Raw genomic sequence first — 16,063 nt, 5'->3', positions numbered from 1 at the left:
TCAACAAAAATAGGAAAGTGAGTGTAAAATAGTCTCTATTAATAATTAGAAGCAGGGGAGGCTAGGTGGTGCAGTGAATAGAGCACCGGCCCTGGAGTCAGGAGGACCTGAGTTCAAATGCGGCTTCAGACACTTAACACAAAAACTAGCCGTGTGACCTTGGGCAAGTCACTTAACCCCAATTGCCCTCCAAAAAGCAAAAAAAAAAAAAATTAGAAGCAGCTGGTGGCATACTGGATAGAGTGCTGGATCTGGAATCAGGGAGACCTGAGTTCAATTCAGTTTCAGGTGGGGCAAGTCACTTAACTTATGTTTACCCTACTTTCTTCAACTGTAAAATGGAGATTATAATAATAGAGTTGTTGTGAGGATTAAATGAGAGAATATTTGTGAAAGGCACTTGGCCCAGTGCCTGACGCATATTAGGCTCTATAGAAATGCTTTCCCTTTCCCCCTCATGAGGAGAATAGTGAATAGAAATGACATACCCAGTGGCATACTGACAAATGTTTAACAACTGGCTGTCCTAAAAAAAATGTGTGTGTGTGTGTACTTGATACACTTTTAATATTAATCTGCATTGTTTACATTTTTTCCATCACTTTCCTAAATCCAGATGATCAACAAAACACTAAATCAAGCCCCAGTTTGTAGCTGGCCAGTTTCCAAAGTGTAAATGTTCACAATGAGAATTTAACAACTGGATCTTGCCAGCCAGTTCAAGCTGACTCTAGCACACCTGTGGAAAGCCCCTCCCAAAGCTTTTGTGAGGGAAATGCTTGTTAAATCACAGACTAAAACATTAATATGAAGTTTTCTTATTTTTATTTATTATTCATGCATTAAAGTCATTATCTGAGCAGTGGGGATTACTAGGTATCCCTTTCCTGATGATCTCAATTTACGTGGACTCTACAGAGGTTCATTTTCCTGTCTTTTAGAAATAGCATGATTGTTTCCTTTTGCTTTCATAACCATAGCATGACTCCTTAACCCTGCTCCAACCCACCACTGAACCATCTCATGTAACAACCAAAAGTTTAAGCCAAGCCTGCTGACACAGACGCCATGTCCAAAAAGTGTGTTGTGCTCTGCATCTATAGATCTTGCCTCTCTCTGGGACCCAGGTTGTTCATCACAATTTATCATAGTTGGATTGACTTTACTGTCATGGTTTATGTGACTGTGGTCACCATGAGTGTCATTCTCTTGATTCTGACTTCTTCACTCAGATCCTTTTGTCCCAGTTCAGAGGTCTGTTCCCCAAGCATCCCTTGAGCTGTTTTCTTCCATTTCAAGAGATGCTTGCCTTTTTCTTAGTACGTCTGAAGAAGGAAGAGAAGAGCAGACAAGAGCTGGAGAAAATGAAGAGGAAGCTAGAGGGAGATGCAAGTGACTTCCATGAACAGATTGCTGACCTGCAGGCCCAGATTGCTGAGCTGAAAATGCAGCTGGCCAAGAAAGAAGAGGAGCTCCAAGCAGCTTTGGCCAGGTAAGTGGGACTGACTCTCCGTCTGCCTGGGTAACCCAGGTGTGATTGTACATTACCTCTGGGGGCTGGTGTTATAGGGTGTCCCAGAAGTCTTAGTGCATTCTAAAAGCTAACAGAATGCACCTTGCCCTTTCCATCTTCCAAACCCATCCTCAAGGCTATTTCCTTTATCTGGGACCCTCCAGGGCCTTCTCTTCATTCCTAGACCACCTCCTTCCATTGATTCCATCCTTTAAAACCTAGTTTAAATATCCTTTCCTGTTTGAAACCATTTCTATTCAATCCAAGCAGAAGCGATCCCTCCCTCCTCTGAGTTCCTATAGCCCTTTGTACCATTCTCATGGTACTTATCACATACTACTTTGTGTTAATAATTATTTGTGTACACCGTTTATCCTAACAAAGCTTAAAAGTGCACTAAGACTTTTGGGACACCGAGTGTTCCCACCCCCCCCACCCCAGCAAAATTCATCATAAAGCACTAATCTGTAGATCTCATTAGGTTTGGTCACACAGTGAATAGAGCACTGGACCTGGAGTCAGGAAGGTCTGAGTTCAGATGTGACCTCCTCTATTTATTAGCTGTGTGACCCTGAACAAGTGTCTTAGTCTCTGTCTACCTCTGTTTCCTCATCTATAACATGGAGAAAATAATAGCATCTACCTGACAGTGTTTGTTGTGAGGACCACAAGACAAACATACATCCAATGCTCTGTAAACCTAAAAGGCCTCTCTAAAAGCTTGCTATTGTCATTGTTATTCTTTCTGGGTTTTCTCAAACTCCCAATGTATTATTTCCTGGGCTTTCTTCTCCTCTCTTTCTATGTCCCTCCCCCTGACTCAGTGATCTTATCCCCTCATAACTTTAACTGGCAAGTTTTTGTGACAGACTGAATCTGTATCTGTATCTCCAACCCCAATTTCCCCACCAAGGTCCGGGTCCGCAGTTCCAACTGCTCGCTGAACATTTTCTTTTTTTCCTCATTTAAAAAATTCGTGTCTTTTGTTTTTAATGTAACTTTCATTTTCAACTAGGTCCCGACCCTCCTTCTACCTAGTGAATCACTGTTTATAACAGAATTAAAAAGAAGTGAGGGGTGGGGTTAGTTTTTAACTAACCTTCCAACTTAGGGAGTGGGGTTAGTTTTTAGCAAAACTAACATGTGGACAAGTGTGATAGTATATACATTTAGTGTTCCACCTCTGCAAAGAAGGCAGAGAAATATTTTCTGATCTCTTCTGTAGGGCTAACCTCAGTCCTTATAATGATACCATGCTGGACATTTTTAGGTGTTATGACTCATTAATAACTCCAACTGAACATGCCCCACACTGGGCTTATTCACCTCCTCTAACCCACTTCTGATTTTTCCCTTTTTATTGCCAATGATATTAATGTTCTTCTCAACACTGAAGCCTCAGCCAGCTTTGATTCTTCTTCCCATACATTGTCACTACCTGTCTCCCTTCCCCCACTCCACATACCTGTCACTGAGCTCTATTCATTCCTTCTGCAAAATATCTTACAGGGAACCATTCCCACTACCATGACCAGCCTCACTGACAGACACCCTTTCGACTTCATACCTGGATTATGGCTTTCACTCTCTTAACTAATATCTCCTTCCCTTCCAGTCTCTCCTAAAAACCACTTCCAGATCTATCTATCTAAATACCATAGTGATTCTCTAGCTTAAAAACCTTTGATATCAGGGGAGGCTAGGTGGCACAGTGAATAGAGCACCAGCCCTGGAGTCAGGAGGACCTGAGTTCAAATCCGGCCTCAGACACTTAACACAAAAACTAGCCATGTGACCCTGGGCAAGTCACTTAACCCCAATTGCCCTCCAAAAAAAAACCCCAAAACCTTTAATATCTCCTTACTGGCTACCAAATGAAGTTCAAACTCCTTAAAGATTTTCCAAAGCATGGGGCAGCTAGGTGGCACAGTGAGTAAAGCGCTGGCCCTGGAGTCAGAAGGACCTGAGTTCGGTTCTGGCCTCAGCCGTGTAACCTTGGGCAAGTTACTTAACCCCAATCGCTCTCCAAAAGGCAAAAAAAACCCAAAAAACCATTTTCCGAAGCCTGGCTTTAACAAATCGCCAGCTTTGTCTCCTGTTATTTTCCTACATGAATTCTGTCTAGGCTCCAGTGACACTGGACTGCTTGTCGTTTTCATAATGCACCCTGCCCTTGCCTGCTTCCAAACCCGTCCTATAGCACTTTGTATCATGCATGTGGTTCTTATCACATACTGCTTTGTGTTAATAGTTATTTATGTACATGGTTTATGCTCCTGATTGACTGTAAACTCTTTCCAGGCTTTTGAGGGCAGGAACCAGGTCTTAGACACTTTTTTTGTATTACCCGTAGAACCTACTAATGCCTTACACATAGTAGGTGACCTGTAATTGTTGAATAAATTGATTTTGGTGCCAGTAAAGGACTAGAAGAAGAGTGGTATAGTGGAGAGATGGCTGGTTTTTGAATCAGGAAAACCTGGGTTCAAATCTTGCTTCTGAGGCATAATCAAGGGCAAATCACTTAACTTCTCACTACCTCGGACAACTCTTTTACGACTATGAAGTTATATATGAGGGGGTAATATGGAACACTGAAGGAAATTTCCACATTAAGACTCTATGCTAGTGAAATCACAGATCAGGACCCCCCTGTCCCCCAAAAAAGTAGGACTGGAATGGTACAGCGGACTTTCTCATTTTTCTTCAACCCGATTTCTCTCAGGATCGGGGACTTGTGTGCATGATAATGGAACATTGCTGATTGCAAAAGGAATATTGCTGATATCAGGCAGAATGAGAGCATCTGGTTCCAGAAAAGAGTTTCTTGTAGCATCACCATAGAGATAGGGTATAAGTAAGCCCTTTGGTATAGGCCATGATGACTTCCTCCTCACAGGCTCGATGATGAAATTGCTCAGAAAAACAATGCCTTGAAGAAGATAAGAGAGTTGGAGGGCCATATCTCTGACCTCCAAGAAGATTTGGACTCAGAAAGGGCAGCAAGGAATAAGGCGGAGAAGCAGAAAAGAGATCTGGGGGAAGAGCTGGAGGCCTTGAAGACAGAGCTAGAGGACACCCTGGACAGCACAGCCACACAGCAGGAGCTCAGGTATAGAAACGTCTCATCTGTACCATGTCCCAGCCCCTCAAATTCACACCCATACCTTCTCCCACAATAGTCACGTGGGCCTCTAAAAAAAAAATGTGTTTTTTCACTTAAATAATGGTGTTTAAAGTTCAACTCTCAGTTATCCATGTGAATGGAGACGGGGATCAGTAGCAGTAACAATGGTTACCCCAACCACCACAACAGTGAGTTGGGTTGGGTTTGGTGGCTTTGCATCCCATGATTTATGGTGAATGTCTGCCTTCTAGATTATGTTTTGATTAGGTTGATATTACAAATATTTCATCTTTCCAGAACACGCACACACACACACACACACACACACACACACACAGAAACACAAGAGCACGAAGGGAAGCTGGTTTCAGAGTACAGACTGGTCATAGATAATCCGTTAAAGTAGGAGCCAGCAAGTCCAGGGGTGGGGACCCTCTGACCTCAAGGCCACATAAGGCCTTCTAGGTCCTTGGCTGTGGTCTTCTGACCGAATCCAAGTTTTGTAGAACATTTATTTTCCTACGTAAATTCTGTCTAGGCTCCAGTGAAACTGTAGTACTTGTCATTTTGAAAATGCACCTTGCCCTTTCCTGCTTCCAAACCTGTCCTCAACGCTGTTTCCTTTGTCTGGAATCCTCCAATGCCTTTTCTTTATGCCCAAATCACCTCCTTACGTTTAAGACCTAGTTTAATTATCCTTTCCTCCTTGAACCATTTCTATTCAACCCAACCAGAAGTGATCCCCTTGCAATGGGTTTATTCTGTAAAACTTCGATTCGGTCAAAAGGCCGCACCCAAGGACCTAGAAGGCCACATGTGGCCTTGAGACCTCAGGTTCCCCATCCCTGAGCACATCCCTCTCTCATGCTCTTCACCCACCCTCTCCCTGTTCAAACAATCTCATGTCTTTGTTCCTATTCAGAGCTAAGAGGGAGCAAGAGGTGACAGTATTGAAGAAGGCTCTTGATGAGGAGACTCGGACTCATGAAGCCCAAGTCCAAGAGATGAGACAGAAACACACGCAGGCCGTAGAAGAGCTCACAGAGCAACTGGAGCAGTTCAAGAGGGTAAGCCTGGCGTGCCTCGGGAGTGCCAGGAGGGAAGGCAGCTCAGCGGGGGGAGTGGGCCATTTCCACGTCTCTTACTCTCATTTCATTTGGTGTGCCAAGCAACAGCTCGCATAGCTAGGTAGGGAGGAGCTACTTGTCGTCCTTTTATTTAATAGAACTCATCATAATCGCTAACATTATACAGAGTTTTAAGGTTTGCACATTTTACAAGGCATTGTCTCATTTGATCCTGGTGTATCTCATTTATCCCCACTTGACAGATAAGGAAACTGAGAGGGCGAGAAAGGCTAAGTGACTTGCCCAGAGTCATCTAGCTAATAAGTTCGTGAGGTAGGATTTGAATTTGGGTCTTTCTGACTCTGAATCTAGAGTTTTATCTTCTACATCGTCCATCATCATCATCATCATCATCATGACAGCTAGCATTTATATAGAGCCTACTATGCACAGGCACTGGGCTTTACAAATATTACCTCATTGGCTTTACAAATATCACAACAACTCTGCAAGGTGGGTGATATTATTATCCCCCACTTTTTAGATGAGGAACTAAGGCCGAGCGGAAGTACTTTACTCAGGATCACACTGCTAATCAGTGTCTGAGGCCACATTTGAATTCAGATCTTCCTGACTCCCGGCCCAGCACACTACCCAGATCTGGACTGAAGGCGAGGCACCCCGAGGCTAAAGATAACACTACTCCCTCAGGGCCCTAGGGTTCGGGAAAGTTTTCTCAATATTTTCCCATATATTCTTTTACATGATCCTCACAACAGCCCTGTGAAGTAAACAGGCAGGCATTGCTACCAATGAAATTAGTAATTAACTTTGGAGAGGTTAATTGGCTTGCCCAAGTCACACTGCAGAGCTGAGATTCGGATCCAGGTCTTTGGACATTAACTTCATCTCTCCTCATATAACATGACTGCCTATTTAATGGGTCTACCATCATGCACCTAGAACAAGGATTAGAACCCAGATTTCATCCTGAGAAGTAGGTGTGACTCAGTGAGATGGCCTTGGAGTTGGGGTTCCACCTCAGACTCTACCTGATGATCTTGGTTAAGTCATTAGCTTTTCTGAGCCTCAGTTCCCTCATCTGTAACAATCACACCTATGTTACAGAGTAGTAATGCTCAGATAAAATAATATATTTAGAGTACTTTGCAAATCTTGCAAACTATGTAAGCACAAGTTACAATCATTCCTAGACTACCCCTAACTCAGGGCTCTTTCCATCATCTCTCCCACCTCTGCCTCCCCTTTCTCCACCAATTTAATTTTTACCTTTTTTTTTTTTGCTTTTTAGAGGGCAATTAGGGTTAAGTGACTTGCCCAAAGTCACACGGCTAGTAAGTGTGTCAAGTGTCTGAGTCTGGATTTGAACTCAGGTCCTCCTGACTCCACGAGTTCACTGCACCACCTAGCCGCCCCAATTTTTACCTTTCTTATGGTTCTTTCCATAATGTGGCCTATACTAGGTAGGATGGTAGAGAGGAATGATTCTTTGTCTTTCATTTTCTTTAAAAAAAAAAAAAAGAAGCGGAGGCCCAAGGAACAGTGATAGTAAATGCCCACTTGTAGTGGCCCTTTATCTGTGTATTTGTCTTAGTCTCCTGTTAGGTTATAAACACCTGGAGAGCAGAGGCCATGTTTTCACTCATCTCCTTACTCACCCACCACAAACGCATGTAGGATGTGCTCATAAATGCTGAATTCACTTAGACCCACTGCCCCCACAAGCAGCTTTTTTTTTAAAAGCAATTGGGGTTAAGTAACTTGCTCAAAGTTACACGGCCAGTTATTTCTGGGGGTGGTGCTGAGTATCTGAGCCCAGATTCGATCCCCAGGTCATCCCAACACTGGGGCTGGTGCTCTTACTCGCTGAGCCACCTGGCCGCCCCTCACAAGCAGCTTTTGCATCCTTTGGTCTCAGCCAGCCTTCCAGGCTTAGCCCACCATGTTTCTCCTCTCGCAACAGGCTAAGGCCAACTTGGACAAGAACAAGCAGACTCTGGAGAAGGACAACGCAGACCTGGCCAATGAGCTGAGGTCCCTGAACCAGGCCAAGCAGGAGGTGGAACACAAGAAGAAGAAACTGGAGGCACAGCTGCAGGACCTCCAGTCCAAGTGCAGTGATGGGGAGCGGATTCGGGTAGAGCTCAATGACAAAGTCCACAAGCTGCAGGTGAGTCCACCCACCCACCCAGAGACAGGTGGGGGCCAGCAGTGGCCACTGGAACTTCCTCCACTTCCTGAAACCGCAGGAATCTGGCAAAGACCTTCTGAGTGTTAGCTAGTCATGAAGATCACATCATCATCACCGTGATAGCAATAATGGCTAACCCTGATACGCCGCGCACTGTGCTAATAAGTGCCTTATGAATGTTGTCTCATGGGACCCTTACCACAACCTGGGAGGGAGGCGCTGTTATTATCCCCATTTTACAGAAGAGGAAACCTAGGCAATAATGATTGTAGCTAAGACTGATACAGTGCTGATTATGCGCCAGGTACTATGTGCTTTGTAATTGTTATTTCTTCTGATCCATACAAGGTAGGTGCCATTATAATCCTCATTTTAGAGTTGAGGAAACTGAGGTCATAAAAATAATTTATAGTGTCCTCCATGTGCCAGGAACTATGCTAAGAGCCTTAAGAATGTTATCTCATTCGTTCTTCATGACAACCCGTAAGGGATTATAAAACCCCCATTTTACAGTTGAGGAAATAGAGGTAATAATACTATCTAACACTGATATAATGCTTACTATGTGTCACACCTTATATTATCTCTTTGGATCCTCACAACAATCCTGGGAGGTAGATACTGTTATTATCCTTATTTGATAATTGAGGAAACTGAGGCAGAGGTGAAGTGACTTTCCCAGGGTCACACAGCTAGCAAGGGTCTGAGGCTGGATTTAAATTTAGTTCTTCCTAACTGTAGGCCCAGTGCCCTATCTACCACACTGGCTAGTACTACCTCATCTCAGAGTTGGCAATGACCTCTGAGGTCATGTAGAACGACTCCCACCTGATCAGGAATTCCTTGTACACTATTCCAAGTGGTCAGCTAGCATCTAGGCTTTCAGTGCTAGAGAGCTCACTCTCTCCTCTGGGAGTTTACTTCACTTTTGGATAGCTCTAATTGTTAGGATTTTTCCTAACAATGAGACTATATCGACTTCTCTGAGACTTCTGTGTTGCTTCCAGTTCTGCCTTATGACCCTTCAAATATTTGTTTTGTTTTGTTTTGTTTTTTGGCAAGGCAGTCAGGATTAAGTGACTTGCCCATGGTCACACAGCTTAAATATTTGACGATAGCTATTATACCTCATCCCTAACCCCTTAAGTCTTTGCTCCTCTAAATAAAGTATCCCCAGTTCCTTCAACCAATCCTATGCAATGGCTGCAAATCCCTTCATTCTACTATTTGCTTCCCTTTGAACATGTTCCAATTTATCAATTATCAGTCCTAAAATATGGCAGCCAGAATTGTGTAGACTCCTCTGAGTGTGGTCTGACCAGGGCAGAATGCAATGGATCTATAATTTCCCTTGTTCCATAATCTGCCCTGCATCAGCGTATCCCAACATCACATTAGATTTGACTGCTCTTTCATTCTGTGGACTTGCATTGAGCATGTGGTCCCCTGAAGCCCCCTATGCACTTTTCATCTGAACTCTTGCCTAATGTCCTCCTGGTTCTATACTTGTCCATTCTCTGCTTCTACAGCTCTGCACCTAGCCCATAATGGGCCATTGGATTTTTTGGTTTTGTTTTGTTTTGCAATTCTTAAGTCTGTGCGAGGGAAGTTCCCTCAACCTCCCCAAATAACTCATTCTGAAGTCTCATAGAAAGTCCTCAGGCTCCATTATTGCAAAATCAGCTAATTTCCTTTAGTTTGGTCTCTTGGTGGAAATGAACGGTGTGTTACCAACCATTTTGGAATTCTTAAAGACCATTACTGTGTTTCCCCTTCATCCGTCTCTTCTTAGAAATTTGACTCATTTGCACTAATTTAGTTGTTCTGTGAATAGCGAAATATAGAAAGACTTCTTATTAATATTTTATTTGTTCAGGATAGGGGAGGGGTGTTTTTCTCTCTGTGCTTTGGAGACTAAGTGTTCTGTAGAGGATTGATTTTATCATCATAACAAAAGGAACTTCTCATCTGGGTACAGACTCTATTAATTTGAACTATCTGTGCAAATGTGATTGAGATGGATTCCAGGAATGGTGATTAAAATGGTTTATCTTAGAATTACAAAAAAAATCTAGAACAGCAGAGATCTTGGATACAATTTTCTCTAATGTGACAAAAAGGAAATTTATGACAGATTAGGGTCGTAAGGATGGATATAAAGCACTACCTTCCCTATCTTGAGGTACCTCCAAATAAATGGAGAAATAAAAATGAGAATAGGGAACTGCAACCTCCTTCTAATAAACATACTTCCAAAGGGAAGGACGTGTCTTTCTTCCCATGGTAAACGTCCAACCTGTGTCCATCTTATGGGAATGGAATGGGTCAGAGAGAGTGTCATCTTTGCCTGTGCCTGTCTTGTCTACTCCTCACAATAATTCAGAATTGGGAGAAACCTCAAAGACATATACATCTGTGCCCACAACAATAATCCTCTCTATAACATATCCAGTAAATGGTCATGCAGTTTTTGTGAAGGTGAACCCAACATCACCCAAGTCAACCCTTTCTATTTGTGTATATCTTTCATTTAGCTGGACTGCTTTGGTTAGAGGACGTTCTATAAGTCCCAATCGATACAGGCTTGCTCTGCAATTGATTCTCAGGTGGGACTGTGTTCTAGAGATCCCAGATCATAATTCAGTATTTGATCCTGAGATATAACAGATTTTAACTTTTCTATCCAATAGAGTACTATTTTGTATATGGGCAGGGAGGGTTGTCAGTTGAATCAATCAACCAACCCTTCTCCCCTTACATGTAATTGAACCTTAGAATGAAGTGGAGAGTGTCACTGGGATGCTGAATGAAGCAGAGGGGAAGACCATTAAATTGGCCAAAGACGTTGCCTCCTTAGGATCCCAGCTCCAGGATACTCAGGTAAGTGTCGTGCCATCTCAGCCAGGGAATGGGAGCGGGGCTGAGAGAAATCCTCAATCCTCATGGTAGGGGAACTTGGTGTGTTCTTTTCACAGGAGCTGCTCCAAGAAGAAACACGACAAAAGTTGAATGTGTCTACTAAACTTCGCCAGCTGGAGGATGAAAGAAATAGCCTGCAAGACCAACTGGATGAGGAAGCAGAAGCCAAGCAAAACTTGGAGCGTCACATCTCAACTCTTAATATACAGGTGCCGTCTTGATCCCAGACAAGGGACAGGCAGGATTTGGAAAGGGGCAGAAGGGTTTGTCCTAAGAATCGGTGCTGTCTCCACGACCCAGCTCAGTTCATGAGCCTGAATTCTTTTTTTTATAGTCACTTTTTATTTTTTTTATCTGAAAATCATGTATTTATTTGTTACTTAATCTACTGAAAGGGAATCCTACTTGATTTTCTTTGAAATGTGTTTACATGGTTTTTTAAAATTTATTTTTAGTTTTCAGCATTCATTTCCACAAGATTTTGAGTTACAGATTTTTTCCCCATCCATGAACCTGAATTCTTTTTTTTCTTTTTGGAGGGTGGAAGGCAGGGCAGTTGGGGTTAAGTGACTTGCCCAAGGTCACATGGCTAGTAAATGTGTCAAGTGTCTGAGTCTGGATTTGAACTCAGGTCCTTCTGACTTCAGGGCCGGTGCTCTATTCACTGCACCACCTAGCCTCCCCAATGAGCCTGAATTCTTACCAGATCTTCAGGCCTAGAGAATCCTAAACTTATGCCATGTTGTTTAGTTCATTGGTTTAGTTATTAGTCACTCCGTTCTCCCCACTGGCTGGATGTGTTTAAGAAGAAGAGAAATCTTGGTTTACTTCATTTTACAAGGATAGGACACAAGGTGGGCTCATTTCAGGGAACGGAGCAGCACACTATATACACCCTTCTTCTTACCTGAATTTCTTCTTATTTCAGCTCTCTGACTCAAAGAAGAAACTTCAGGATTTCGCCAGCACCGTGGAGGGCCTTGAAGAAGGCAAGAAGAAGCTCCAGAAAGAAATAGAAGGCCTCACCCAGCAGTACGAGGAGAAGGCAGCATCTTATGACAAACTGGAAAAGACTAAGAACAGGCTTCAGCAGGAGCTGGACGACCTGGTTGTGGACTTGGACAACCAGCGCCAATTGGTGTCCAATTTGGAGAAGAAACAAAAGAAATTTGACCAGGTAGAGTCTGCTCTTACGGCCTCTTTCCGGGGGTGGCTCACCTAGTAAACGGCCAAGTGAGTCAAGTTAGTATCGAAAGTTCCTTCGGGTATTTTCGTTCCTTATTTCTCCTCGATGAATTGCCACTTAACCTGCGGTCACAGAACTGCCTTGATGTGTGGGCCACTAAACCCACGGAACTAGGAGCCAGATGTAGAAAGTGAGCCTCCCCTGGCAAGGAAACCGATATGGGAAACTGTCATTAGTGGGATCCTGTTAGGCCGCTCAATTTATCCAGCATTGACAAGGAATATGTGTATGTGGGTATGGACACATATGTGTGTATATAGATATGTGTATATCCACACACACACATGTGCACACACATACATACGTCTTGGTGCATGTATTATTTGTGCATGTATACATATATATGCACACATATGTATATATACACATACATATATCTCTGCATATACATATACATAAAACATACATACACATACCTATCTCTATGTATTTGTGTGCATATATGTATGTGTATTATATGTATATATACATATACGTAATACACACACATACATAATACACACACTATTCCAAATAACTAAAAATTATTTAGACCTAAATTATCATGTTTTAAATCTTATTAATTATTATTATTAAACTATAAATTATTTTTAAAAATCAACCATTTTGGATATAAAATCTTTCTAAAATGTGTTAGGCACAGATTCCTTGCTTTCTTAAGCAAAGTATATTCAATATAGTTTAACTTTTTCTCAGTAACTTCAGGGTCATTGTTATGATGATCAGTTATTCCTAGAGTTATCAAAAGGGTCCTTAGAGATCACTTAGTTTAGTTCTTTCCACAACCTGCCTGGGTGTCATTCACCTTCAGTGGATAGGTATTTACTGCCTCCTAGAGGGCATCCCATTTTTTAAAATGTTTAATTCAAAGATCAACATTGACCATCAATTCAACCAACTAAACTTGATTAGTAAGTATTTACATTTAAATTAATTTCAATATATAAAGTATTATAACAGGTTTTTAGTTGCTCCCTCTAAGGTCCTTGTTAGGCATCTGTGTTTTTTGCCCATTTATTCTCAGTGACTTTTCCTTATTTGTGACTGTAATTAATGTGTACTTCATTCTTTTGCCTGTGTTTTTTTTTCATTTTTCATTATTTCATATAGATATTTTACAAATATTTCTATATACTTTACACCTGTCAGTTTTAATTGCACTACAGCATCTTACTACATGAGTGTATCACTGTTGTAATTAATTCTTCCCCTGTTGGGTATTTAGTTTGCTTCCAGTTTTTGTGATTACCCACTATGCTCCTATGAAAATCTATACCAACATCTCCTTTTTGACTGAAAAAAAATTTCATGATATATTCCTGACAATGGAATAATTGGGTCAGAGAATATGATTGTTTTTGTAATGGTTACTGTGTTCTACCAGATTGCTCTCCAAAAATCTTCTACAAATTTGCTGTTCTACCAGCAACAAATCAATGTACCTGTGTCTTCGCAACTTCACCAACATTGTCCTTAATTTGTATTGTCCTGTTTAAAAGGAGGTGAGGTGACACCTTCAGTTTGTTTTAATTTGCATCTTTCATTATTACTGAGGATGAGCATTTTTCAACTGATTATTAATAATTTCTCTTTCTTATTTTGAAATTTCTTATTATTTCTTATTTATATCTGTTTGTATCCTTTGATCATTTATCCATTGTAGACTTCTCACTGATGCCTTGCATTCCTATATAGTTTAATCAGAAAAGTTATCTCTGCTAAGCCAAAATCTATTTCTCTTTAACTTCTACCTGCAAAATCAAGTCCAATCTCTTATTTTTCATAGTTTTATTGATGTCTTTTTATATTAAAGTCATTTTTGGATATATCCTCCCATAGACACATTGACCCCTTCTTTATAACACAGAAAAGTAATTAAGTAAAACTAACAAAGGAAAAACTTCTTGACAACAATTGCAAAATTCCATATCCCCTGTCTTCACCTTTCTACAGAAAGGAGAAAAAAGAAAAAACATTTCTGGGACCCAGAATGACTAAAATTCAGCTGCTGTTACTGTTGTTTTTCTTTATATTACTGTAGTCATTTTGTATATGGCTCTCCTGATTCTGCTTTCTTTACTCTGCAACTGTTCATATATGTCTTGCCATCTTACTCTGGATTCCTAGAATTTATTAATTTTTATGATAAAGAATACAGCAAAATTTGTTCAATCCTTCCCTAATCAATAGGCATTCATTTTCTTCCCATTTTTTTGCTACCACAAAAAGTGTGTTATGAATATTTCATCATATACAGGACTTTACTTTCTATCTTTCACCTCCTTGGGGTGTATTTCTAGGACTGATGGGTCCAAGACTATGAAATTGTGATTTTTCTTTTTTTTTTTTAAGCAATTGGGGTTAAGTAACTTGCTCAAGGTTACACAGCCAGTTATTTCTGGGTGTGGTGCTGAGTATCTGAGCCCGGATTCGAGCCCCAGGTCATCCTGACACTGGGGCCGGTGCTCTTACTTGCTGAGCCACCTGGCCGCCCCTAATTGTGATTTTTCTTGCATAATTCCAAATTGTTTTCTGAAAGTTGGTCCAATTAAAAATTCTATCAACAGTGTATCATTGTAACCATCTTCTCATATTTTTGGATTTTATCTTTGCCAATTTGACGAGAATCTTTAGATATTTGAAGACTTTATATCTTCCTTAATTTTCTCTGCTTTTGTTAACCATGTCTCATATGACGATGCATCTGAATGATCATGTTGCTTGTTATCTCTTCCTTGATATTCTGTATTTTTGGTTTTTTTTTGCTTTTTTTGGCGACTGTGTTACACACTGTTGCCTAATATTGAACTTGCAACCAACTAAAATCCCTGTCTTTTTTCAAAGATAGGGATTGCTGTTAAGCCATGGTTTTTCCAACTTTGAACTAAGAAAGTTGATTTTTTAAATCTAAAGATAGAATTTCATATTCATCTTCATAGGATTTTTTGATTTGGCCTCATTGTTTTGAGCTTCACAAACCCATTTTTTTTAACTCAAAAAGAATCACACTGTAGAGTCACAGAGTAGGTGGGAAGGGAAGGGGAAAAGATAAATATTTATTATAAATATTCATATGACAACTACTGTATGTTGTCATGCATAACCAATGTATGCTAAGCACTTTGCAAATATTTCATTTGATCCTCACAACAACCCTTGGAGGTAATCATCATTTTACAGTCCAGGAAACTGGAGCAAACAGAGGGTCAGTGGTTTCCAGGTAAAGTGTCTAAAGGCAAATTTGAACTCAGGGCTTCCTGCCTCCAGGTCCAGTATTCTAACCACTGCACCACCTAATTGCCCTAAGTGGGCAGAAATAATGAGTGTTTCCGACCATTACATTCCTCTTAAACTGCAAAGCACTATAGAAGGCCAGGTGTGTACTTCGATTGTCCCAGAAGAAGTACCTGTACTATAGAATAATAGGAATAAGTGCTCTGTATATGTTATGTCTGCAGAGCTAAGCACTTAAAGCAATGAGTTAAAGATCTGAAGTCTTAGACTGACATGTTTGAACCCTACCTGGCCTTCTATAGGGGACTAATGTCCCTTTATATTAAGTGGTCCCAGACTTCTGTGGTTTTTGTTTTTATTTTTTGCAGGGGGAAGGCAGGGCAGTTGGGGTTAAGTGACTTGCCCAAGGTCACATGGCCAGTAAATGTTAAGTGTCTGAGGCCAGATTTGAACTCAAGTCCTCCTGACTCGAGGGCCAGTGCTCTATTCACTGCTCCACCTATCCACCCTTGTTGTTTTTACAATGCAGCTATTTTTTTTTTCAGTTTTAGTTCCTATCACTGCTATTAGCTATTTCTTCTTCCTGTTGTCAGTCTGCCCTCTGCTGCTTCTAATCTATTTTAGTGTCTAGGTGAAGATCGAACTCTCTGACTCTCTACCTCTCCCATACAGTAAAAGTGTATGGATGTTGGAAGCTTGTTTTTCTTACTTCCAGTTATCTTCTGGAAGCTTAAATTTTCCAGTA

General features: G+C 41.2%; 1 protein-coding gene across 1 annotated transcript in view; it reads left to right on the top strand.

Moving 5' to 3' along the window:
• MYH11 (myosin heavy chain 11) overlaps positions 1-16,063 on the top strand; it is a 129,616-nt gene that overhangs the window by 96,987 nt on the left and 16,566 nt on the right. Inside the window, exons 26-32 of the mRNA XM_069086501.1 lie at positions 1,321-1,492; positions 4,413-4,625; positions 5,563-5,707; positions 7,692-7,898; positions 10,695-10,799; positions 10,895-11,047; positions 11,767-12,015. Coding sequence (XP_068942602.1) covers positions 1,321-1,492; positions 4,413-4,625; positions 5,563-5,707; positions 7,692-7,898; positions 10,695-10,799; positions 10,895-11,047; positions 11,767-12,015 — 1,244 coding nt within the window. The remainder of the gene's footprint in view (positions 1-1,320; positions 1,493-4,412; positions 4,626-5,562; positions 5,708-7,691; positions 7,899-10,694; positions 10,800-10,894; positions 11,048-11,766; positions 12,016-16,063) is intronic.

This window comes from Petaurus breviceps, unplaced genomic scaffold (genome assembly GCF_028583685.1).
Source record: "Petaurus breviceps papuanus isolate PSGF00001 unplaced genomic scaffold, PetGlider_PUasm1.0 118, whole genome shotgun sequence".
Lineage (NCBI taxonomy): Eukaryota > Metazoa > Chordata > Mammalia > Diprotodontia > Petauridae > Petaurus > Petaurus breviceps.
Note: the sequence above shows the minus strand (reverse complement) of the source record. Positions and strands in the feature narration are given on the sequence as shown.